The 27,505-nt window shown below is 32.5% G+C and overlaps 1 protein-coding gene across 2 annotated transcripts; it reads left to right on the top strand.

Annotated features, from left to right (window-relative positions):
* The first annotated feature begins 9,266 nt into the window (after positions 1-9,266).
* On the top strand, positions 9,267-25,429 carry LOC111018501 (beta-amyrin synthase). Of its 2 annotated transcripts, XM_022294610.2 has the most exons (15): positions 9,267-9,588; positions 10,096-10,281; positions 12,267-12,356; positions 14,747-14,935; positions 15,055-15,306; positions 22,786-22,974; positions 23,091-23,204; positions 23,306-23,425; positions 23,514-23,636; positions 23,725-23,823; positions 23,950-24,009; positions 24,113-24,159; positions 24,241-24,643; positions 24,956-25,039; positions 25,122-25,429. In XM_022294610.2, exons 1-15 carry the CDS (start codon positions 9,388-9,390, stop codon positions 25,230-25,232), a joined length of 2,268 nt encoding a protein of 755 aa, XP_022150302.1. In that variant the 5' UTR covers positions 9,267-9,387; the 3' UTR covers positions 25,233-25,429. The 2 variants fall into 2 exon arrangements, with proteins under 2 accessions (XP_022150302.1, XP_087983351.1); XM_088127225.1 differs by lacking the exon at positions 10,096-10,281.
* The last annotated feature ends 2,076 nt before the right edge of the window (positions 25,430-27,505 follow it).

Raw genomic sequence — 27,505 nt, 5'->3', positions numbered from 1 at the left:
ATATTACTACAGAAACAACACCAATCCAACAATAATATAAACAGAAAAATATTTCCATTATACTAATTCACATAGAAAGATAGAAGGAAAAAAAAAAAACTCAAGAATTAAAAGAAAGTGGAAACTTACAACGTCAAAATGCAAGTTTTGCATAGGTTGGAAAAATCACCTTGATTTATTGAACAGAGTTTGATGGGGAAAGGGAGGAAACCATAAACTTGTGATACATGGAAATGTTCAATAAATCCTTTAATTTAATGAACAAAATCAATTCAACGGAAAATGAGTCATATAAATACTTATATTCCAGAATTACAACTCAAAGTTTCTAGTCATTTACAACATGCACCCTCAAGTGATTGTTGTTCTAAGCTAAATGAGATAGCAGTACTCTTGAGCTTGAGTTGGAGGTCTGCTGACTTGTTAAAAAATATAGAAACAAGTCTCCATATTACTATTACAAACGAAACAACCACCGCAACCTCTTAAATTAATCGTTACTTATTCCATTTTAAATATTTGCTAAATAAAAACATTCTCTACCAACTAGTAAAAATATCACGAGTGAAACAGGTAAGAGCAGTACTGAATGATCACGGCCAAAAAATAGGGGAGAATACCTTGGATGAATGGTCACAGCAATAATGAAATTACAGTACATGCCTATAATTGACCGATATGTTGTGAATAGGGAATAGGGAATGACAATTAGTTGATCTCTAGTTGCTATTGCATTACTTTTTGGTATGTTAACCAAAAAAATATATAAAACGTTGGCTAGGAGGACGTCCCCTTATACGAGTTTTTTTAAATTCCTACATCTATATGGTGATTATGAGTTCATTTCCAAAATGTCTACGTGACAAGCAATCTTTAAACTTATGCGAGCTAATAGGAACCTAGAGGTCAAAAGAAAACGATAAAATTATGCTACAATTAGATATGAAAAGTTTCAAGAGCTACACAGATGTCCAAACGCCCCATGTAGGAATGTTGGCACACATTCTTCAATGAAAGGTTCATGGTCATATGAGAGTCAAACTAATGTAGAGTTTCCTTATTGCTTTTTTCCACTCAAATTCATTGAAGAAAAAGAATCATTCATAGACATATATTAAACAGAAAGCACACATTTGAAAATCAACAACCAAGAGCAAAGGAGTACCATTTGAATCCAGTAATTGCATAAACACTCAAATCTTTAGTCAATTCTAAAATATCCAAGACCAAGATATAACTGAAAAATCTTTCAATGTTAATTTCAACAGGTCTTGAACTATAACAGGCAACAAGAATATAAAAATACGAAGATTTATGAAAAGAGAGAAACCATAGATTCGAGATGGGTCCCTTAATTAATTATCTCTTCTAATGTCATGTTGATGAGAGTGAAGTAGGAATGGATTGTTCTCCATGTTGGTTGTGGAAAAGGCTAGTGTGTAGGCTGCCATTGGAGGCGTGGTTGGGTGCTGTCGATCAAAACAGAGTAATAAATTAGTTAATTAAGATCAAACCAGCAGAAGAGACTACAATGATAAGGCCTTCAATATATGGCTTGAGTTTCAATATTTTAACAACTTTCCATTCCAATATTATCCTTCTAAGTTCCAACAAAAAGATAAGATCAATGTTCACTTGCATGAACCACCTATGGAAAGAAGAATCAATATTGAATTTACTTAGCTTGAAGTCAACATGGTAATTAGAGAGAGTTGGTTTAATTAATTACCATGAAATGATACCCTCAAATATGACTTTTGTAATAAATTAACATCCATTTAAACAAAACCAGAGTAGTCGTGTTCGAAGCCGCCTCTTACTCCAATGTCTATTTGATGAACTTGGTTTACTAGATATCCGGTCCAACAAGCCTTCCTCGAAACTTGTCTCTTCGTCCTCACCATCTTCACCATCTAGCTGGTGGCAGAGGTCAACCTTATAAATGTTTTACACCTTTCAAACAAGACAACAATAAATTGGAATAGAAATCTAAGGGCTGTAGTGGATAGGGAAGAAATATAATAAGGCATAGAAGATCAATTTCAGCTTCAAAACGATACATTATTTGAGTTTCATTTTAACTTCTTACGAAGTGGGGCATTTTAACTTCTTATCTTCCTCTTTTGTTCTTCCGCTCATCATACTTGTGAAATTTTCTTTACATTCAAGCTGTTGTAACTAATATGAGACTCGACGAAAAAGAGAGATTTGAAAACAACAAACTCTTCTACAAAATACTAAAAATGATAAAAGGAAATCACCACCTACCAGCATTGGGTCGCCATCATTCCCACTGCCGTTCCTAAAGCTGGAGTTGTCAAGTTATTTCAATTGCCAATTTGAGCAAAGCTCAACGTATTAATGCATTTATGTATGATCAGAAGGTCGTGCCTTCAACCCTACATGTATGATCATGGTTTATAAAGGAAAATTTAAGATTTTGGTTGTTTTAGTTTTATCGTTCCCGACGAAAAGAAAGTTCCTAACAATTTTGTGCAGAGGTCCCTCCATTTTGAAGCCACACAACCCATGAATTGTAAATGATTGTAGCATTGGTTCGACACATTGATTGAATCTACAAACTATTGGTGGTCATTGTTGAAAGAACCAAAAACTATCGAAAGTGTGTGATTCAGCAATATAGAAAAAATTAATTAAGACAAAGATTACGATAATTTGAGTCTTTGGTGTTGTCATGGTAACTTATGGAATGATTAGGTTGTGGAAACTTAATTTTATATTTAGTTTGTGGGGCAATTGAGGGCACATATATAGATTGAATCAGGGCACATATAAAGAAAATGAGATATCTACATTTGGGTTTTTGCCAATTCCTCGTTTCCTAACGCTTCCCATTTATTTTTTTCTTTTTTTTTTATTAGGCTTTTTAGGTTTCTGTAGTTCGATTGAAATAATAATGTAAACCCCTCTCCTACCTTTTTGCATCCTAAAATCTCCATAGATAGACCAATTTTTTCCTCTTCTTCCCATTTCTCAACAATATATTGCCCCCAACTCTCTTTTTATGATCAAATTTCTACCCCTATCTCGCTACACACTCTCTTTCAAGTATGACACAATGACACATATTGCTTGTAGTTACTACACAAGTAAATTTTAAAAAACTACCATCCATAGGACGAATTTTTTATTGTCCGTCATTGTTTCAAGATATAATTTAATTTGCTATATTCGTATGTATAGTCCAAATAAAATAAAGTTTCACATAAGGTGGATGAGCCTCCTCAACTTCGTAATATTCAAACCGTTGACAGATGGAAAACTCTACATGCCAACGTTTTTAAAACATTGGGAGAACTATACATGTGCCGACGTTTTGAAAATATTATCAGTAGAGGTTAGCTCTATCAACGTTTTATAAACGCCAATAGATGTGTAGATTTGCCAACGTTTCTAGAAAAACGTTGTCAATATTCTCTTTTGACGACACTTTTGCCAACGTTTGTGCCGGCGAATATTTATCACGAGGAGAAATCACTCCAAAGCTTTTTGAGTATTTTTATACCATTTATATGGGAAAAAAATTAAATGCAAAAATCTTCTGAAGAAAGTCTTAATTTTTATCAAGATAGGGTGGGATTAGAAGTTGGTTAGAGTAATATGATTCGTTTATCAAGGTGGAGAGCAATTATGTTGATATTTAAAAAAAAAAACATAATTATTTGTCCTCCTAAACTAATGAGAGAGCTACCTTGATGGAGTGGCCTTTTTCAGGTAATTATAGGCTCCATAATTGAATTTTTAATAAATACCTTTGCACGATAATGTCGCGTCGGATTCCATTTGAAGTCCTCATAGGACATTGGATTTGCTCCTTCCCACTCGTATACTCCTATGATCTGCATGCTTGCATGATGCATACAATAATTAATTTTCGTAAAATTCAATTTATTTGAAAGAAAATAATAATGCAAATTAAGCGTAGTATACTACTACTGGATACTCACGGAAAGCCAAATATTTCCCCAAGAAGGTATGTAAAGGACGCCTCCATGATCTAGAATCCATTTTCGAGCTCTAACGCAAGCGTTCGTATAGGGTTCTTCTCCAAACAACTGCAATAGAATATAGTTTAGAATAGTGCAAATCATTTCTCCTACAATGTGCAATCTCCATCCACCATCTTCATTCTAAAACATTGCAGATCATCTATAAGCTCATTGGCAATATTACTAAAATTTAACAAAGAAGTGGATTAAAAAAATATTAAGTAGGAAGTTCGTAAAGGCGGATTTTTTCTTTTTCAATCGATTTTTAAAGTAATGCCCATTTAATAATGCTTTTATTTCTTATTTCTTGTTTTCTCTTTTTCAATCAAGAAAAAACATAAGTGTGAATAAGGTACTATCTCTCGTTTCTAACTGTTTTCTTTTAATTGAAAAAAAAAGAAATAGAAACATATTTGGTAAACATTTTTTTCTCGAGTGTTCTCTAAAATTTAAAATTAGTAAAACAAAAAAAATAGAAGATTTATATGACATTAATTTTTCAAATTAAATGTTCAAAATTTTATGTTTTATATATATATTTTCCTGAAATTTATTATGCATTTCTTAGAGCAAAAATGTAAAAGGATGTTTTTATCTATGTTTTGAAAAAAAAGAACTAACAAAAAATTTGATTTGGTTGCTTTCAAAAATTCTACACAATTTTAGAAACATTTATAATATATTTAAAACTACGGATAAACAATTTTTAGACAAAATTACCCTTCACGTTTTATTAAATATCATATATATCCTTTTATCACTTTTGCCGGCCACTTTTGAATCTCGTTAGTTTTTCTTATTTAGTTTTTTTTTTTTAACACTAGTAGAACCATAAATTTTGAGTCAATCATAAACGGCCACATCATTATCTATTTTATTTATAAATTAATTATATATTAACCCTAAATAAAAATTAAAGATAAATTAACATTTAATATATGTAATTGGGTCATAAAGAATTAATTTGGTTCACAAACTTGGTCCAAAACCTAAATTATCACGAGACCAGAGAGATTAATATTTAAATTTAAATAAATTTAAATCCACTTAACAAGTTGGGCTGGTCCCAAATTATCCAGACCCAAAAGCTCACTAGGTGCTGAGGTTGCTCGCTTTGATAAATGATATGATTTTTTAATGACAGAGGAAAGTAAAAAGATGATTATTGTCCCGAGGAGGATTCTTTTATAGGGGCAACAATTTAATCTAAACTTAGTGTATTTGCTTTTTAAAGAAACATATAAGAAATTAAATTTTAGGTAAGAAATTGATAAAATTATTCTAATTAATTAATTAATTAATTGGTTCAATTGGTCTCTAATTCAGCTAAATTAATTAAATAATTTTAAAATAAGAACTATATTTTTTTAATTAAAAGTATTTTATTCAAAGAAAGAAAGTGAAGATTATGTATTCAAATGCATTGATTATGTTTTAATTTTTAATTAAAAAAAAACATAAAAGGAGGGAAAGAAGTTATCAACATTTCTATTGATTTATTCCTTTGAAAAAATTTACTGCAACTCAAAATCAATGAAAAGAAAAATACAAAAAATTAAATGAAAAAATTAAATATAAAATTTAAGGACCTAAAATATTAAGTTTTTTTTTCCTTTTTTTTTTGGTACAAAAGAGTCATTTAAAAAATACCAAAACCAAAATTGACTTTTAAGTATAAAGACTCCATTAGACAAGAATTTAAGGGGATGTTTGGTTCTCCGTTTTCAAAATGAAGAGTAGGATTTGTTAAGACAAACCCACGTTTTCTTCACAAATTTATAAATCCGAGTTTGCTTAAGTAAATGCTATTTCATCCCTCATGCTCTCGAGGTTGCTACACTATTTTATCTCTACTCTCCAAATTGGTATAGTTTATATTTTGTCTCTGTTTGGGGAAGGGAATACCCTGGACACGTGGAGGACCCCTATTGGTGCTCCAAGATGGCTCATGAGTCATCCCAGCTCGGATAGCCGAGATGGCCGCCACTAACATCGACAAATGCTAAGTATGAGGGCCGAGGTGAACCTGGCCCGGGTCCGACCTACCGGGGAGCTCGGTAGGGGCCGATGTGAGCAACTGTCAGCGGCGTGATTATCGGGCGTAACCGTCGGTCCCGAGATTACCGGGCGTAACCGACGGTCCCGAGATTATCGGATGCAACCGTCGCGAGATTAGCGGGACTACCACCCATAAGTAGAGGGCCTCACTCCACGATCAGGTACGAAGATTTCTGACCTCGAACTAAACTGGGAATCCGACTTATACTGACTTGATCATCGGAGTGCTCACCTTTTTGTGCAGGTCCGCCCAAGTATTCAGATCGGTCCGGAGGCGAGTTCGAGCTGCAATAAAAAATACACTGTTGTGCATATCCTTGCATAAACAGTCTCCTTGCTACAACCTTCGTTAATATCCCTAATTCGGAGGGTTATTTGAATCTTTCGTTTCTTTATTCTCTTCTAAAATGCATTAACTTTTTTAATTAAATCTATTAAATAAATGAAGAAATTAATTAATTATAATTATAATTATAAATAAGTAAATCAATTTAATTAAAATTACATATAATAAATAATTCATTTCTATATCGACGATTTTTTCTCTAGTTTTTTCCCCAAATGATCCAAAAAAAATTATTTTTATTTTATTTTATTTTTATCTATTTCTAGTTTTTTTTTTTATTTTATATAGTTGTCATTTTATTTCTACCATTTTTATTTACTTTTTGTTATCACTATCATATTTGTAAAAGACGATATAATTTTATTATATCATTTTAATTCTATATCTTCTTTTTAACTCAAGAAGTTAATAGTTTTTAAATAAAAATTATTTAAAAAGTTTTCAATTGTAATAAAATGTAATTATCAAATAAAAATAAGTGAAATTTAATAGTAATGTTAATGATAACCAAGTAATCAATTTTTTTTAGAATAATTAAGTAATCGAATTTACTTAAAGATAGTAATATTGAAAAACTAAACAATTTGTTTATAACATTTTTACTACAGTCAAATGAATTTGTATACTATTGCTTAGACTTTGATAAATACTTGAAAAGTATTTTCATAGATAATTCAATATTTATTTTAAAAATTAATCATTGGACAAAATAGTATTTCCTAGTTTCATAAAAAAAATTATCTTTTGAAAAATAATTTAAATGTGATTAAAATTACTTTAATTAAATAATTAGTTTATAAATTATGTTTTTTCAAAGGAAAATTATAATAATTCAACCCAAAGTTTAATAAAATCAATTTAACAAAATATAAAACACAGACATAACAAAAACATATTTAAGGCCAATCAAATACATAAACCTATTTACTGCACCAATCAACTAGACTTAACGTTTAATAATAGTTGGTTTAAGTCTCCCTTCTAGAAATTTACAGATAGATTACCTATCCAACTACCATTAAAGAACGGGCCCACGCGTCCTTCAGTTTGTTATGAGTGATTGGTGTCAACAGTATCTATTCATTTTATTTTTTTTTATTATTCACAAGAAGAGTATCTATTCATATTTTTTGTTCTTTATTTTATTTTTTTTACTCTTAAATAACTTTTTTTAAAAATAGGTAGTGGTTTAAACTTTACATTACGATCCCCTAAAGGCTAGTTGTCTGGTCTGATAGCAATGATGAGCACGAATTTGAATCCAAAATTTAACGATAAATGCTACCACAAATCAAGCTAAGATCTTTGCCAATGTGCCTGTGAGCGATAATCATATTTATTTTGGTCCCTAGAGTTATTACTATTTTTCAAATTTAGTCCTTTTTTCTTTAGAAAGTTTCAATTTAATTCACTCACCCTTTTACATTTTTTTTAATTATACCATTTTCATTGATGAAACTTAAAATTGTTTATGAAAAAATATACGTGCCATGATATTTAGTGAGTTGATAAAAATTTAGATGAGTAATTATATCACCTAAGAGAGAATTATTCAACCATTTCTCACTAATAATTATTATTCACTAACAATAGGTGAGAAAAGTTAACTTTTTATTTTTCAAGTGACTTAATTTCTCATCTAAATTTATGTAATTTACTAAGTATAATGTCATTTAAACTCATCGTCAATCAAAATTTTGACACTTGCTCACGGAAAAGGTACAATTAAAAAAAAAAAAGGTTAAAAAACAAGTCACTAAATGGAATTTTGTAAACCATAAGAATTAAATTGAAAAATCAAAAACATATATTTAAAAGCATATATCACTTTAAACAAACTACACTCCGTTGTCGGTAGTACAAAAAGTAGTGAGATGGCAGCAGCAGTCCTTTTCGGGTAGTTTAGAGTTGCAGTGAATGATGAAAAAAGCAATTCCATTGATCAAGGTGTACACAGGTTGGGTTGAGTCGGGTTAGGAGAGATTTTGAGACCAACTCGAATGTTCGGAGTATGGCCATATATAGAAACCGTCGAGTTTGAATTGGATGATCAATCTAACCCAACCAAACCCATTATCGAGTAGGATCGGGTTGGGTTGTCGGATTGTGTGTGTGTTTTTTTTAATTATCACGACAGTAACGGAGAGTTAGAATTAAAATTAAATAGACAGCTTAGATTAAGATACAAAATGAAATAAAATAATATGAAAACATTAAATGAAAGAGACTATGATTAAAACTAAATGGACGGTTGATATTAAAGATAAAATTATTATTATTATTATTATTATATATATAATTAAAAACATACGCATATATGCAAAAATTCAGGTTGGACTGGGTTGACCCAATTTTTTAAAGGTTGAATCCGAGACTCAACCCAACCCAAACCCTACTAACTCCTACTCTGGAGTATACTCTAAACTATTAATTAATTGTTGAAATTGTTAATATAAATATAACTCAACGATAATTCGCACCTACTTTTTTCTTGAGGACGGAGGTTCAAACCTACCGCCCCGAATTTATTGTACTAAAAGGGAAAGAAAAAATAGCTGGTGAGGCTGGTTTAAGAAAGCAAGTTTTGTTTCTTTCCATTTTTATGAATAAAATGCAATAGGTGTAAAGAGCGGAGAAATATGACGTGCAATTTAATGCAATAAACCACATCTCTGCATGGTTTAAATTAAGGGAATTATAAAATGGCAGCAAATATTTCATTTTACAAATTTATGGAGTATTAATTCATAGTTTTGTACTACCATAAATTTCTTGTTTAATTGAGGTTGGTGGGTGGTAGGTATTAATTCACACGTAAATTGCCTTTTGATTCTGATCATTCATTCACTAATACCCTCTCTCTCTTTTTCTCTTACTATCCTTCTTCTAAGTACCTACTTCTCTTTCTCTCTTCTTCGTGATATATATTAAGCAACATTAGAGATTTGTGTGCAAAGGGAACGTATACTCAAAATGTGGAGACTTAAGATAGGTGATGGAGAAAATAAGCGCTACTTATTCAGCACCAACAACTTCCTTGGAAGGCAGACATGGGAATTTGATCCCCATGCAGGCACTCTCGAGGACCGAGCTCAAGTCGAAGCAGCGCGTCACACTTATCAGCAAAATCGCAACAATATCAAATGCGATAGTGACTTGCTTTGGAGATTTCAGGTTTGTTAAATCATTCCCTACTAACTTGAATTTTTAGAGTGTTATTATGTCTATACCATGAACTTAAAAAGAAAAGGTTAATATAACTCCATGAATTTTTTAATATTGTGTCTAAGAAGTGTATAATAGGTCTTTGAATAATTTTAAATTATTTTGTAAATAATTTTTTTAAAAATTCAATAACGCAACCTTGTGTGTAATAGTTCGTCTCGAATATCTTTTCAATTTTGTGGTTAATAAGTCCCTGAATTAGAAAATATCTATATATTAGGGCCTTATTTAGACACTAAATTGAACGTTTAGAGACCTTGACACTTTTTAAAGTTGAGGTTACTATTGACACAACAGTCAAAGTCCATGAGGTCCTATTAGACTATTTTCAAAATCGAAGGACATATTGCATACGATCTAAACATATCAGGAATCAAACTCGTAATTTAACTTATAAGTCAGTTATCAGTGATTTATTTAATATGGTCTGTAATTTTCATATTTTTGGAGATACAGTTTCTACGAGAGAAAAATTTCAAACAAAGCATTCCAAAAGTAAGAGTTGAGGAAGGAATGATGATAAAGAATGAAACCGCGACCATTGCATTGAGAAGAGCTGCAGAATTCTTCGTAGCCTTGCAAAGCAACCATGGCCACTGGCCTGCACAAAATTCTGGCCCTTTATTTTTTCTGCCTCCTCTGGTACACTTAATTGGGAAAATTGACAAAATAAGCATTCTATAGGGCTCTTTTAAGTTTTTTAATCATGCTTTTCAAAACACAAGTTTTATAGACATTTGCTGATATTTCACATCAAACGACCTTCACTACCCCTTCACTAATATTTTAGACATCCATCTTTATTTCCTCTCTCTACCTCCATCTCCCTCTTTTTCGAGATTTATTTTTTCTTATCGTCTTTCATTATTCTCTTTTTCTCTTTCCGCAAAATTTTTTTTCTCATTCTCTCTAAAATTTTCTTGGAGTTTCTTTTTTCCTCGTTCCATCTTTCTGTATTTTTTCTAATTACTATTATTCATTTTCTTCTTTACCGACCACAAAAAGCAATTTACTTTAAAAAAAACTTAAATCTCCCATCTTTTTTTTTAAACCAGCAGCCTCCATGGTTCTCGTGACTTCGCTGACGACGGTTGCATCAAAACCGACGAAGGAGGTCATTAAGAAGCTCAGTGGAAGAGGAATGAGGGAGGAGAGAGAGAGAGCGAGGGAGAGGTGAAGGAATCTAAAAATAATATTTTTAATGAGATTGTTTTTTGATAGTATCTAAAAATTAATTTTGAATTAATGTTTATCAAATCAAATTAATTTTGAGAAAAACGGAATCTCAATATTAATTTAAATTGTTTCCCGAAATCTCTCATCAATCTCCTTAAATCTCTCGTTTTAATTATAATTGAATTCAAATCCCCCAATTTTCGTTTCCCATCCTTCATTCCTAATTTAAATTTTAATCAAATGTACCAATTTAAAATCTAATTGAAAAAGAGATTTCGGGAAACAAATTTGAATTAAATTTCAAATTTGAATACTTTCTTTTTGTAATTAGATTTTAAATTGATATTTTCATTCGATTAAATTTTAAATTAGGAATGAAAGAGATGAAAGCAAAATGAGGGATTTTAATTGAATCCTAAATAAAACTACGTTGAGAGATTTAATAAGATTGAGAATAGATTTCGGGAAACAAATTTGAATTAATATTGAGATAGTATTTTTAGATTACCTCAATTCTCGTTCACCCTCGCTCTCTCTCGCTCTCTCTCGCTCTCTCTCGCTCTCTCTCGCTCAACCTCGCTCTCTCTCGCTCAACCTCGCTCTCTCTCGCTCAACCTCGCTCCCTCTCGCTCTCTCTCGCTCAACCTCGCTCCCTCTCGCTCTCTCTCGCTCAACCTCGCTCCCTCTTGCTATCTCTCGCTCTCTCTCGCTCAACCTCGCTCCCTCTCGCTATCTCTCTCTCTCCCTCGCTCAACCTCGCTCCCTCTCGCTATCTCTCTCTCTCCCTCGCTATCTCTCTCTCTCCCTCGCTCTCTCTCTCGCTCACCCTCGCTCTCTCTCTCTTTTATCTCCTCCCCCATTCCTCTTCCACTGAGCTTCTTTCTTCGGCGAACGACCTCCTTCGTCGGCTTTGATGCATCCGTCGTCAACGATTGCTAAAAGTCACGGGAATCATCGAGGAAAAAAAAATTGCGTCTGTGGTGAGTAAAGAAGAAAGAGAATAATAGTAATAGAAAAAATAGAGAAAGAGGGAAGATGGAAAAGAGAAACTCCAAGAAAATTTTAGGGAGAATGAGAAAAAAAAAATTTTGCTGAAAAGAGAATAATGAAAAAGGATAAGAAAACAGAGACGATGGAAAAAAATCTGGAAAAAGAGGGAGATGGAGGTACAGAGAGGAAATAAGGAGAGAAGTCTAAAATATTAGTGGAGGGGTAGTAAGGGTCATTTGGTGCGAAGGTGATGTCAGCAAATGCCTATAAAACTTGTTTTGAAAATGATTATTAAAAAAGTTAAAAGGACCCTATAGAATACTTATTTTGTCAATTTTCACCACTTAGTCAATAGAATTCATATTTTTCTATTTATTGTAAAATGCGTGGGTTGTAATTCATTTATTTTATCTCACCATGTTACATCACATATAACTCTTTTTTTTTTTTTTTTGAATAAGGTATTTGCACTGTACATTACAGGACATCTTAACACTATATTATTAGAAGAACATCGAAAAGAAATCCTTCGCTATGCATTCTGTCATCAGGTAAGAAAAGGTGGCTAATTTAATATTTCTGTTCTTTGTTGCTTGTTTCCTATTTTCAATTTTAAAGAAATATAAATATTTAATAGCTGTTTTTGTTTCTCCTTTCTCCTTTTTTTAAGTTAATTTAATATTTTTAATCTAAGTGAATATTTACTAAGGAAGTATCATAGTTTTTTCAACGATTAATAGTCTAAAGAAGAACGAAAACCTAATTAAAATAATCCTATTAGATTATCATGTGAGTTGATCAGAAATGTAATATCATTGTTAAATTTTATTTTGAAATAACTAAATCAAAGAATTCAAACCATGCATAAATTTTTAAAACAAAAAAAGCAATATCAATTATATATTAAAAAAACCCCAATTATAGAAGAAATTAAAAATTATGTATACGAAGAATTGATTCCTATATTTTAATATTAATTAGTTTGAAACACTTTGTCTCTTATTATTGTTTAAGATCAAGTTAATAATTATTTATTAAATACACTATTATATAATTGCTAGAGAACGCTAATTTGCGATTAGGAAAAAAAAACTTAGTTTATTATGCTCTTTTAAGGAGAGGAAAAAGAGGAAGAAAAGCAAAAAGATTAATGCAAAAGTCTTTGTGTATAGGAAAACAGATAAGAGAACTCTCCACATGTATAGTTGTAGAAGTCAAAATAAACCTGTTTTAATAAATATTAACTATTTAATCCAATAGTATTTATGTTATCATCCTTTCCTTTTGCCCATATTTGAATTGTGAAAAGAAACTAATATCATTTTTATTAAAAAAAACTCCAAGATTAATGATATTGTCTATATTAAAAAAGTAGTGTAAAAAATTTTAGAAAAAATAAAATTTTTAATATATAAATATGACGAATGATATTCGCTAATGAATTATTTTAATAAAAAAGTAAAAGAAGAAGAAAGAAAGAAATTAATTAACCTCAAATTGATTTTGGAAATGAATAAAATAGAATCATTTTATAGTTTGTAAGGAGAAAATAGATTTCAAAACTTTTCAGATTCTACCACTTTTAATATTTTATAATTAAGTACTATTAAATAATATTGAGAAAGTTTTTGAAATTCTAAACTTTTAAATACAACTCTAGTGAATGCAAATAAAAGACAAATAAATTAAACATATTTGTTTTTTCAATACAAGTATTTAAAAGAAAAAAAAAACTAATGAATTGCAAAACTGGCCGACAAAGAACTCTAGAATGGTAACTTATAAAAAGTGATAAAAGAACATATATGATATTTAATAAAAAGTGAATGGATAATTTTGTCAAAAAAACCTAATGTAATTTTTATTAAAACAAACCTAAGATTATTAATATTGTCTACATTAAAAAAAGAAATATATATATATATATATATAGTGTAAAACATTCTCCAATAAATAAAATTGTAGAGTATTGTCAATATAGCAAATAGTAGAGATTTATAGCGTAACTCTATTTTCTTTCTATTTATAGAGGGAAAAACCTAGTATTATCTTAAGGCCATCAGATATCTTCCTCTTTTCATTTTATAGTTGTAACAAAAAAAAGAGATCGTAGAACTTTTGAGATTCTGCAACTTTTAAATTCTATAATTTAAAACTTTTAAATAATGATAAGAAATTTTTTCATATGCAAAATTAAAGTGAATGCAAATAGAATCTAAAAACACAAATAAGTTAAACATATTTATTTTTTCTTAATAGTATATACAAGTATTAAAAAAAATAATGAATTTCAAAAGTGGCCAGCAAAAAAACGAACTTAATTAAAATGAATAAAATGACATATATGGTATTTAATAAAAATTGAAGAGTAATTTTGTCTAAAAAAAAAGTTTGTTCAATGTCTGCACTTTTATATATATTATATACGTTTCTAAAATTGTATAGAAATTTTGAAAGCAACCGAATCAGGTTTTTTGTTTCTAGTTATTTTTTTCAAAACATAGATTAAAATATTAGTTTATAACTTTTTACCTAAAAAATGCATAATAAATTTCAATATATATATATATAAAATAAAAAATTTCAACATTTAATTTGAAAAATTAATTTGATATAAATCTTTTACTTTTTTTTATGATTTTAAACTTTAGAGAACATTCGAGAAAAAAAAATGTTTACCAAATATGTTTCTATTTCTTTTTTCAATTAAAAAAAAAACAATTAGAAACAAGAGTACATTCGCAGTTATGTTTTTACTTGATCGAAAAAGAGTAAATGAGAAATAAGAAAATAAGAGTATTACCAAATAGACTCCTACTTTAAATCGATTGAAAAAGAAAAAACACAACTTTACAAACTTCATACTTTTTTTTTAATACACTTCTTTATTAAATTTTAGTAATCTTGCCAATGAGCTTATAAATGAATTCTAACCTTTCAGAATGAAGATGGTGGATGGGGATTGCACATAGTAGGAGAAAGTTGCATGCTTTGCACGGTTCTAAATTATATTCTATTGCGTTTGCTTGGAGAAGAACCTGATACGAACGCTTGTGGTAGAGCTCGAAAATGGATTCTAGATCACGGAGGTGCCCTTTACATACCTTCTTGGGGAAAGATTTGGCTTGCCGTGAGTATTCAGTATTAGTACACTACACTGAATTAGCATTACTATTATTATTGTCGTATAATTTTTTTTTTCAAATAAATTGAATTTAAGAAAATTAATTATTGTATGCATGCATACAGATCATAGGAGTGTATGAGTGGGAAGGAGCAAACCCAATGCCCCCAGAATTTTGGATGTTTGGAAATATACTGCCTGTAAATCCAGCAAGTCTTCTTTGCTACTGTCGGTTAACGTATCTTCCTATGTCGTATTTATATGGGAAGCGATTTGTGGGATCTCTCACTCCTCTCATTTTGCAATTACGACAAGAAATCTATAATGAATCCTACGAGGACATCAAATGGAGTCCCGCGCGACATTATTGTGCAAAGGTATTTATTTATTAAAAATTGAATTATGGAGCCTATTAATTAACCGAAAGAGGCCATTCCATTAAGGTAGCTCTCTCACTAGTTTAGGAGTACAAATAATTATACTATCAACATAATTGCTCTCCACATTGATATAGGAATCATTACAAGCTAAGATCTCGTTTTCTCCATTTCTCTATCAAGGACTGACGCCACCCTCTCATGGTCTCTTTTAGGCTACTTGGTTTTTCACCATATGCAACATTTAATTTCATGTTTTTTTTTCTTCGATCCCAACAATCTCCCACTTGTGATAAAAATACAATTTATCGTCGTCTACTACAACAATAGTGTCGACCTTCTTGGCAAACCACCAAGGTTCAGTTCACATTGTACCAAAAGTAACTGATCAACATCTTCTTAGCACCAATCAAGACTCTGCTCCCAACTGTAACGAAATCTTCTAACATCTTCTTGGCGACAACTAAGGTTCTATCTGTGATTGCCCTAAGACTAGACAATCCAACGTGGTCTTGTTTGTCGCTCGAACTAAGTTGTCATTGACACTTCCTTCTTTGATTGCACCCAACGACTCTTGAAGGAAAGTTTCTTCACTGATGACTTAGCAACACACCCAAGTCTGTTGCCAAGCTAGAGACCTCACCCTTGACCTCTGCACCGACTGTAGTCTTTCTTCTCAATGCATTCTTTCTCCTATGCGACTTCATCAGCTCGCTAAATCATTTTACAACTGGGGCTTTAACTTAACAGTCTACTGTCATCAAGCTATTCTTCTTTTTCTTCTCTCAACCTCCCAACTATTGAACCTCAACTGATGGCAGATTCTCCTCATCTGTCATAACTGTCAATGCTGCTCATTCTATCATCTTGTAGCAGAAAATGCTTACCACAAGTGTAAGGGTCAAATTTTAATAAAAGTGGTAAGTAATTACCGATATCGTCCACTGGATTGAGTTTCTACTCATTCAAGTACTACAGATATTAATGTCCAATTTTATCTAGAGAAACCAGGAATTTCTTTTGACACACAAAAATCAAATAACAAAGCGAATAAAAAAACTCTAAAGAAAACTCTTGTAGAGAACGGGTCTTGGGGAAGTGATTTTACCAACTGAACCTACAAGCGGGTAAATTAAATATGCAAGATTGAATATGAAATTAATCTATAAGTCAAGAAATCAAGAATCATAACTGTCTCTCCTGAGCACAATTAATTCTCCCACTTATTAAGAAACCAATATCCCTATCTAGTTTCATTAACAAGCAGGGTCTTAAGTCTTAGTCTTTTAATAACCTCTATAATTCTAAATCTCCCAATCTTAGAACTACCCCAGTCATGCATTTAGGTTCCAATCTAAACCACCTCTCCCGAGCATAAGATTCAGATTTAGCAACAATTAATCCGTGATCAAGAGATTAAAAGCATTAAGCAAATAAATGCACAAGTAGATTAAAAAAAATCAATCAAGACAATTGTTAATAAATCCAACTCATAAATCCAACGGCTACGTCAATCGCTAGAACAAGAAGGTTAGCTACTCATGGTCACGAAAATACAATAAAATCCCATAAAGAATTTCATAATAAATCTAGAAAAGATAAGGCAAAGGAGAGAAACTAAAGCCGTAGTGTCGATTGACCATCCCCGACTCAATCTCCACGATCACGAGCCTTCGAAAATCGTCTCCTCGCCCTTCTTGCTTCAAATCTCGAGCCAATCCTCTCCAAATTCCAATTCTCCAATGTGAGAATTCCTAAAAGTCCCCAAAAACGGCGCACTCATATTTTACTTATGTGAGGGCATCGCTACAGCGCCATGGTGCCATTAGTGAGCGCCATGGCGCTGTCCCGGATTTGTGACGGACGTGCAAGTTCTTAGCGCCATGGCGCTACAATACAGTGCTGCGGCACTTCATCGCGGAAAAAGGACCAAGCTTCGTCTGCAGGGCGCCATGACGCTGTGTACTAACGCTATGGCACTGCTTCTTCGGGATTTTGCTCTCAATTCTGACCTGCAGGCGCCATGGTGCTGCGGCACTGATGTAGCTTAATTAAGCTCCTCTTTTTCGCTCTAGTTTTCCTCTCAATTGATCGCTTATGCTTCAATTCTTTCTAATGGCTTGATCCTATAAAAACATCAGTTATGCACGTAAATAAGCCATAAATGATAAAAAATTGTTAAATAATTTCCACCTGAATATCATGAAATGTGGTGTATAAATCACACTATCACATGTCTCCCCATGAACCATCTGCAGCCCTGTGCATTATCTGTCTCTCTATAAGTCAAATCTCGACACATACATTAAAGCTTCTCTGGCCCACAACCACTGCCTCGAATCCCCTCATGAGTTTCCACCTATTCTATGCAAACTTACTTCTGTAACCTTCGTTATCCAGCTTCCCTACATATATCAAATTCATTCTAAAGCTGGGTATGTACCTAAAATCATGTAGAACTAGCTCAATCTTACCGTCGGTCATCAGGCGAACATCCCCAATTCCTCTGATCTTGGAGAATCTACCATTTCCCATCCTCATCGTGACATGATTGCTAGCAGTGAAGGACGTGAACCATCTACTACCCACTTTGATGACTAATCTACAAGTATTGTGTTACTCTCAATGCAAGCTAACACATCGACTAACTTGTGATTTAAAGTGTCTTCCTTTTCCTGATCTTCCTTAAGCCTCCTACAATGTCTCTTGAAGTGATCTTTCTTATGGCTGTAAGGCATTCAAAATTACTGCTCTCACTCTTCTAGCTACGCCTCTGCTATTTACTTCCATAATTCATCTTTCCTTTACCTTTACGTTGAACTGTCAAAGCTGAATCCGTAGATTTCTCCATACCAAGTAGTGGATGTGCAATTCTTTCCACTTTCTTTCTTGCAAATCTCCTCATCAATTGCAGCATCACAGATTTCTGAAAAGTTTAGACTTCTACTCCCCAATGAATTCAACACAGCCGTTTTCATCGTTTTCTAGCTCTCAGGCAAAAAAAAAAAAAAAATTTGCAGTTTTAAAGAATTCACTTCCTCTAAAAAGGTGATTTCTATCGACTCCAGCTGATTCATTAGTTTAGTGACTTCGTTTATGTGGTAGTTGACCAACGCCTTCTCATCCCTTTGAATGTTGAAATATCTCCTGATGAGATATACCTGACCTATCGTCGTTATCTTGCTCGTCACAAGACTTGCCACATTCATTGATAGACACAGTCTAATTGTAGCAACGACATGTTCATCAGTTTCTGCCCATTCCTTTGTCTGTCATCCTATCTTTTTGCAGCTCAGATAGTCTTTCATATGCATCTTCCAAAAATCAAAGTTTTGTCCATTGAATCTCATTGTCCATTCGAAATTAGACTTGTCGCCGAATCCCATGACTCTAAACCAATGCTCTGATACCACTTGTTGGGAAAAGTGCTTACCAAGAATCTTTTTCCCTTACACAGTTAATCAGTGAAAAAACTAAATCCAACCACACAATATGAGAATATAGGGAAAACACAGAAAACGACACAATAAATTTATACTGGTTCACTTAACTATGGGCTATGCCCCGTCTTCCGCGATGTGCGGGTTTTACTATGATTGAGATAATACAATGGGACTCACAACTCTCTACAAAGTTCTCTTGATGCTACAACAATAACTACCTAGCTTCTAAGTACTACGACAATAGCTACTTAGAAATATAGAATGAAAAACCTCCCAAGAATCATGAGAATGAATTGTCGAGTATGCACTGCAAGCCAAGATCTCGTTTTCTCCTTCTTTACCCAGGACTACCTTGAGTTTTTAAGTTCATGGGTGAAATTACATAGAAATTTCATAAACCATATATAGTTGTTCTGAAGAAGGCGGTGTGTCACATTCTCATTTCTATTTTTCTATGAGTGAGAAATGAAAACCTTTATAAAAAACTTGGAACAGTTCATTGAACTGTTCCTCCCCATGACAATTAAACCTTTCAACTTCCCTTTTCCCTAGATCTCAACATCTACTTGCATTTTAGTTCTCCCATTATTTTTTTATCTATGCTCATTCCACTAGCTAAAAGGTTACTTCCTTACTAACATGAATTTTATTTAGATATCAAAATTTGATATAGTTCGGGATTATTTAAAATTATAAAGCAAACATACCATTTCATAAATTTTCTCGAAGCTTCGACCAAGAGGACCTCCACAAGATATTATTTACCATATCATCACCATCATTGGACCAAATTAAAGTAGGTGGGAATCTATTTGAAGATAAAATCCAAAGAAGTAGACAATATTTTTTCTATTTTCACACCTAAAGGAGGGGAAGGGGAGGAAAAGAATATAATGATAATTTTCTCTCTTTTTGTAGTTATTTGAAAGGCTATCTTAAAAGTCTTAACATTAGAGTTAGTAGTTAAAGTTTAACGACTAAAAAATCTTAATTTTAACCGCCCATAAACTATTTATGAGTTATGAGTTGCATGGCCAAACCAAAATCCAAATGTTCATTCTATAGGCCGTGAGCTCAACCATACTTATTTGGTTTTGATAATTTTCTCTCTTATATTTATTTAAGGGACAGTTGTAAAAACTAATAGCTACTCTCAAAATTCGCAACTACATTTCAATTTTACAAGAATAGTAAAATTTGGATGTCCAACAATCCAATTTATTCTCAAATAACACTCATCCCCAATAGTTATAAAATGATATCAATGATACAATTTATACTTTATGTTATGTTTTACTTCGTTAGTAAAATTTCATTTTGAATGTTAAGTTGAAAGTGCACTTTTACTCGAAATCAGAAAACTTAGGTAACAGCATAAAAAGTCTTTCTATGAGAAAGATGAGAAGGATGGAACTGTTCAACGAATGATTTTTGACATTTTTTATCATTTAAGAATTAAGAGATAGTAATTCAAAATTGTTGGTACATTTAATTAGAGGTTGTCTAAAAAGAATCAAGTCATACACTAACCTTTAATATTCAAGGAAATATAGCAAGGATTTTGCCTAAAAGAATTATGTCTGTCGCGGGTCTAAATTGTGATGAATACCAAATTCGGTGAGATTTAACAAGAAAATAAAATAATTCCTCACATTAGGAACATATATTTCAAGTATGGTAAATCAAATGATAGAAGAGATATCATAACAACTTTTAACATGAGTTCTTAAAACAATGAAACCATGGTAAATTATCAATTTGATGTACCTTGGTGTAGTTCATCTTAGACATATTATGTCACTAATTGATATACTTCGTTTAAAGTATATTAGTTATAAATTATAACTAATATACATTTATGTACTACATTATAAGTATATTAATCGGCATGGGCTACATGAGCTCCCCATTAGTTTACTGGAGCCGTATAAATTGATAAATGAGGCATTCCTGACCTACCAAGCAAAATCAGTGGTTTTTTGGTCATGACTAGCTAAAGCTAAAGTTCTGTTAAAGAGCGTTTTCACGAGTATAACCTCCTAAGGAAATATAAGGTCTTTCACGAGGTTGGTCTTGATCTGCCATCTAAGCATGCATACAATTGTTTATAAGATTTTTTTTTTTTTTTTTTTTTTTTTTTTTTTTTTTTGTAGAAGGTCTCAATTTTTGGATCTTTCGCTCCATGTATTATAACACCTCAGGTCCAAGATTCGAAATTCGAATTCGGCACCTAATTGTCTCGACATTCTCTTGCGACCCGGCTACGCCACCGTTTTTATCTGAGCTACTTAGAATAGTGAGACTTGTCACTAAAGACAAACACAAGTCCTTTTAGCATGATTTGTCTTCACTCAATGCTTCCTAAGTAAATCAACTAGCAGGTCATTTAACTGAAGATTGCTCCAAGCCAAGCACACTTAAATTTGAAGTTCGTATATGATTGAGTCACCGAAAAGAAAAGTGCACATAGTTAGGATAGGTAGTAATATCAATTATTTAAGCCTTTCTTAACTATGCTTCCATGATCTTAGAATCCCTCTTATTTGAATGTGGTGCCGGTTCATCCATGTACCCTCCTCTTTAATCGGGTGTCACATGTTCACCATCTTTCACTTGGTTTGTCCTCGAATAACATCGTACTAGGAGAACTTTTGCTCTGATATCATTTTTAACCATAGGCCCAAGATCCAGATCAGGAATCAAAATCTAGATTTGACACCTAATTGTCCAGCATTCCCCTATATCCCCTGTGACCTGGTTGTGCCATCGTCTTTATCTGAGCTATTTAGAAGAGTGAACACTCTTCCTACAAACAACACGAGTCCTTTTAGCATTCTTTATCCTCACTCACATGCTTCCTAGTAAATCAACTAGGAGGTTACCAAACCGAAGATTGCTCAAAGCCAAGCACGCTTAGCTTTGATTGAGCCACTGAAAAGAAAGGTGCACATTGTTAATATAGGTAGTAACTAGAAATTCTTTTAATCCTTTCTTAACAATGCTTCAATAATCATAGGATCTCTACCATTCAAATGTAGTATCGATTCATCCGTTTACCCCTCCTCTCTACTCGAACGTCATACGTATTTTCTAAAAAACAAAGTCATAGGAACGTAGGTTCAATGCTAGACCAACTACTCCAAGAGCACTCGTCCATAAACTTGTTACTCGTACAAATAATATAAATAAATGTAACAAACATTTATTGGAATAAAGAACTCAAAATATTTGGGACCAAAAGTAGGTAGTAACTATTGAATAAGTTCCTTCAGCTTGAGTTCAATTAAAAGTTCGAAATGTATTTACACCATCCCAATCTTCAAATAAGGTATATCAGTTAGTACATCAAAGTATATGAATTAGCTAATATATCTTATTTGAGGTACATCACTAATATCATATCTTTTATGATTGATATACTACGTAGCAAGGTATACCAACAATATTTGATATATCTTGTATGAAGTTTATCGATGTATATTTGACAGATCTTAAGATATATTTCATATAAGATATATAAAAAATAATATATGTTTATGTACTACATACAAAGTATGTGAGTTATAACTTTATATATAAGATATATTATGTACGAACTAAATCATTATTTATACTTGATATACCTAGTATGCAGTTATCTAGATATATTACTAATAACAACTAATATATTTTGATGTACTTCATACAAGATGTATCAGTTATCGATGTACTTCATTACTAGGTACATTAGTTATAACAACTGTACTTCGTATAAGGTAAATCATGCTATGTAGATCAGTTACGATAAATTTCGTGTAAGGTAGATAAGTTAACTGATATACCTACCAGGTATAATTCATGAATGTATATTAGCTCTACTTGCCGCACCTTAATGCTATTGATATAAACCTAAGGGTAAAACTAGAATAAAACTAGAATAAGTTAAAATTGAAAGATAAAGAATTCAAATATTTTGCCATATTTGCAAAATTCAATTTGTTCTACATATACTATACACGGGTTTAACAATATATTGATTGTGTTGAATAATATGTAGGAGGACAAATGCTTTGAGCGTCCCTTGGTTCAAAAGTTAGCATGGGATTCGATTCAATATTTTGTAGAACCTCTTTTTAGGAGCAGGGCGTTTAAAAAATTAAGAAACCATGCTCTCCAAATAACCAAGAGCCTCATTGATTATGAAGATCATAATAGCCGTTACATCACAATTGGATGTGTGGAAAAGGTAATTTACTCATATAACTCAATTTGTTGTTTGGTTATATAATTAATTAACTAACTTAATAATCAAATAAATGGGAATTGAATTGATATGGTGGAGAGTTATTGAATTACATGCAGCCATTATTTATGGTAGCTTGTTGGTCTGACAATCCCAATGGAGAAGCTTACAAAAGGCATCTTGCTAGGGTCAAAGATTACTTATGGGTTGGTGAAGATGGAATGAAGATGCAAGTTAGTATTATTTCTTAAATAGAAAGATATATTTTTTTTAAGAATAACAAAATAAAGTGCAAAATAATTTATAATTTATGTATGCATTTTTGTCTGGACAGAGCTTTGGTAGCCAATCTTGGGATGTTGCTCTTTCCATTCAAGCGATTCTTGCAACTAATCTCCACCATGAATTTTCAGACACGCTTAAAAAAGGACATGATTTCATTAAAAAATCACAGGTACGTTCGGTCATGATCATGAACATGTGTGTAGCTAATTGACTTTACAATTATTTGAATCATTTTATTTTGATACATATGCTTCAAGATAAAAGAAAATCCTTCTGGCGACTTTCAAAGAATGCATCGTCACATATCAAAAGGAGGATGGGCCTTCTCCGATCAAGATCATGGATGGCAAATTTCTGACTGTACTGCTGAAAATTTATTGGTAATATTTGTAAATTAAGAATTTAACTTGCATGAAATTAGAAATTAGAAACAAATAGCTAATTTCTAATATACAAATATTCTTGCAGTGTTGTTTGAAATTCTCAACGATGCCTTCAGACATTGTAGGAGATCCTATGGAACCACAATGCTTTTTTGATGCTATCAATGTCATACTTTCTCTCCAGGTAGTGATTATAATTCAAATGTCTCATATTGCATTTAAATTAATTATAATGAATAATGAATCATTTTATAATATTAATTAGTATTCGTTGTTATATTTTTAATTAAGTTTTGCTTTAACGAGATAGGCGTCAAATGGTGGAATGGCAGCTTGGGAGCCAACAGGCACTGTATCTTCTTGGTTTGAGGTAAACAAATTGTATGATATATGATAGCTAGAATTTAAATCTTCATTAAAAAATTAGACTACTAATTAATTTATATATTTTTTTGTGACCTTATCCTTCACAGAATTTGAATCCAGTGGAATTCTTAGAATACTCTGTATTGGAGCTTGAGTATGTAAATAATTCTGTCAAATTTTAAATTTTATCCATTTTAAACCTTTTTTTTTTCTAATAAATGAAATCAGTAAACAGATACGTAGAATGTACATCATCAGCGGTACAAGCGGTAGTGCTATTTAAGAAGCTATTTCCAAGCCACAGGAAGGAAGAGATCGAGGCTTTTATAGAAAAAGCAATAAAATACATCAAAGAAACGCAAAAGGAAGATGGATCATGGTACGGAAATTGGGGAATTTGTCACTTATATGCTACGTATTTTGCTATAAAAGGATTAGTGGCAGCTGGAAACACGTACAATAATTGCACAGCAATGAGAAGAGGTGTGGATTTTCTACTCAAACTTCAATGTGCAGATGGTGGTTGGGGAGAGAGCCATATTTCATGTATAAAAAAAGTTCATACACCTCTTCAAGACAATACTTCTAATCTGGTTCAGACTTCTTTTGCTTTAATGGCTTTGATCCATGCTCAACAGGTCAGTTCTTGTTTCCATTTCATTACTATAAATAAACTATTAATATTCATGGGTTATATCTCAAACCAATTGGGAATTAAAGGAGTAGTTTATATGTATCTTATAAACCTTACTTAATACGTTTTTTATTTTTTCGATGTCGGACCCTTAACCTGCCTCCCCTCAAGATGGTGATTCTTTTGAATTCATCAATCTTGGTAGGATCCCATTTTTAGATTAAATGACTGTTTGAATATGTTAACTATGATTTTGAGATAAACCTCCATGAATATTAATAAAAATAAATAATATATAATCAATAAATGATTACAGGCAGAGAGGGACCTGACTCCTCTTCACCGTGCTGCCAAAGTATTGATTAATTCTCAATTGGAAGATGGTGATTATCCTCAACAGGTGGGTATGATATTTTCATTAATTAGTTCAATTTGATTTTATTAATTATTGCTTATGTAAAAAAAATTTATCTATATGGCAGGAAATAACTGGAGTATTTATGACCACCTGCATGCTACATTATGCACTGTATAGGAATGTCTTTCCCCTATGGGCACTTGCAGAGTATCGGAATTTGATCTTCTTTCCTTAATATTTCAACCTCTCAGTTGACAAGTAAAACTGTTCGTTGTTCAAACCCTTGGTTGAATCTTTGCATCAAGTCATACTTCATCTTTTCATTATATATAGTTTTGCATTTTAATAAGCAAAATGTTTATCTTCTTGAAACTCATTAAGTTGTATCCGTTGGCTTTTTGGCCCTTTTTAATTAATTATTATTTTGATGATAACAAACATACTTAGTATTAATTGTTTTTAGTGTGTAAGTTGTTGACAAAAAAAAAAAAAACCAATTGATCCTCCTATATAAGTTGTTCAAACAATATCTATTTGATTTTCACCTTATAGTAAGTAATAACAAAAAGAATAGAAGATAGGGATAGAAAAGCTTAACACTAGAGGTTATACTAGTTCACCCCAATCTTGGGATTACATCCAGTCTTCTACAAAATCACGTTCTACTATAATGAGAAGATTACAATGGACATTTCTTTCTCTCTATAGAACTATCTCAAGATATCACCTACAATGAATACCTTGCTTCTCAGTACCTTCAATAATCGCTACCTAAGATTACACAATAAAAAACACTCTCAGTAAACTCATGAGATACAGATTACTCTATTTTTACACACTGCCCACAACCACTCGATTCTCTTTTAGATTCTATACAAATAAAACCGTAACAAAATAGCTATATTTATACGAAGGAATATCCTAAAATGTGTAAGAAACAATATTAATCATTGTGGAAAGTCACAGTAGTGTTGAAAATTCTTTTCCTCGTAGGACACAAGTTTCATATTTTGTTTCACAGGCAGTTGCCTTTATCAGATTGTATTTGTCGATGAATGTGGCAAGTCTCGTAGCAAATGAAACGACAGCAATAAATCTGATGAAAGCACTGGATAATAGGTACGAGAAATCCTTAGCTAATAATAAGGTTTATCTTGTAAGGAGATTCTTTAACATTCAAATGGAAGAGAATACTTCTGTCAATTCCCACATAAATGAGGTCACAAAATTAATCAATCAATTGACATAAGTTAAGATTACTTTTAGAGACGAAGTGAATGCTATTAAATTGCTAACATCTTTACCTGAAAGTTGGGAAACGATGAAGATAACAGTGTCCAATTCGTTAGAAGACACATTTTTGAAATTTTCAGAAATTTGTGATGCAGCAATTGCTGAAGAAATTCGAAAAAATGGTAGTGGAAAATAATCTACTATCGAACAAAACTCAGCATTGGCTGTCGAAAAAGGTAAAGAGAAGGGTGCGTCTGATGACAGGCAGCCCAAGCATAGTAGGAGAGATTGGAAGAGAGACGCTGAATGTTACTCTAAAGTCAAGCACGCTTAACTTTAGAGTTCTTATGATTGAGCCACCGAAAAGGAAGGTACACCTTGTTGGTATAGGTAGTGACTATCAATTCTTTTAAGCCGTTATTGACAATTCTTCCATGATCTCAGGATCCCTCTCATTTGGATGTGGTATCGGTTCATTCGTGTACCCCTCCTCTCTAGTCGAACGTCACATGACAAGGTGCACCTTTATTTTCGGTGGTTCAATCATAAGAACTCCAAAGTTAAGCGTGCTTGACTTGGAGCAATCTTGGGTTGGGTGATCTCTTAGTTGGTTTACTAGGAAGCATGTGAGTGAGGACAAAGCATGCTGGAAGGACTCGTGTTGGTCTGTAGGGGCAGTCTACGCTCTTCTAAGTGCCTCAGAGATTAACGGAGAACAGTCTGTATGCGAAGTTCTCGAGATGCGGTTTTGGTTGGATAAGGTGGCCTTCCTTGGCCACATAGTCACTAGGGAGGGTATTGTCGTGGACCCTACCAAAGTAGAGGCGGTCAGTGGTTGGCCAAAGCCTCGCACAGTGACCGAAATCCGCAGTTTTCTCGGACTAGCTGACTATTAGAGAAAGTTCGTCCAAGATTTTTCCCGATTGGCGGCGCCTTTGACTCAGTTGACCTGTAAGAATGCCACCTTCGCTTGGAGCGACGGATGCGAGAAAAGTTTCCAAGAACTAAAGGAGCGATTGGTCACGGCCCCGGTGCTAACGGTAACTGATGGGACGGGAGGTTTAGTGGTGTATAGTGATGCTTCACGGAGAGGTTTGGGTTGCGTTCTGATGTAGCATGGGAAAGTCATTGCCTATGCCTCGCGGCAGTTAAAGGTACACGAGCTTAACTACCCCACCCATGATTTGGAGCTTGCTATGGTGGTGTTTGCCTTGAAGATATGGAGAAAGGATCCAAATCTTCACTGACCACCAAAGTTTGAAATATTTCTTCACT

Source organism: Momordica charantia (genome assembly GCF_013281855.1).
Source record: "Momordica charantia cultivar OHB3-1 chromosome 8 unlocalized genomic scaffold, Mcharantia_2.0 BLBB01000008.1, whole genome shotgun sequence".
Lineage (NCBI taxonomy): Eukaryota > Viridiplantae > Streptophyta > Magnoliopsida > Cucurbitales > Cucurbitaceae > Momordica > Momordica charantia.
Note: the sequence above shows the minus strand (reverse complement) of the source record. Positions and strands in the feature narration are given on the sequence as shown.

Bases quoted from the DNA above. Each gene is read 5' to 3' on its own strand.
- LOC111018501 (XM_022294610.2), top strand. From the start codon at position 9,388: ATGTGGAGACTTAAGATAGGTGATGGAGAAAATAAGCGCTACTTATTC. The intron at 15,307-22,785 runs GTATTTATTTAT...AATAATATGTAG, and splicing joins CGCGACATTATTGTGCAAAG to GAGGACAAATGCTTTGAGCG. The intron at 25,040-25,121 runs GTGGGTATGATA...TCTATATGGCAG, and splicing joins ATGGTGATTATCCTCAACAG to GAAATAACTGGAGTATTTAT.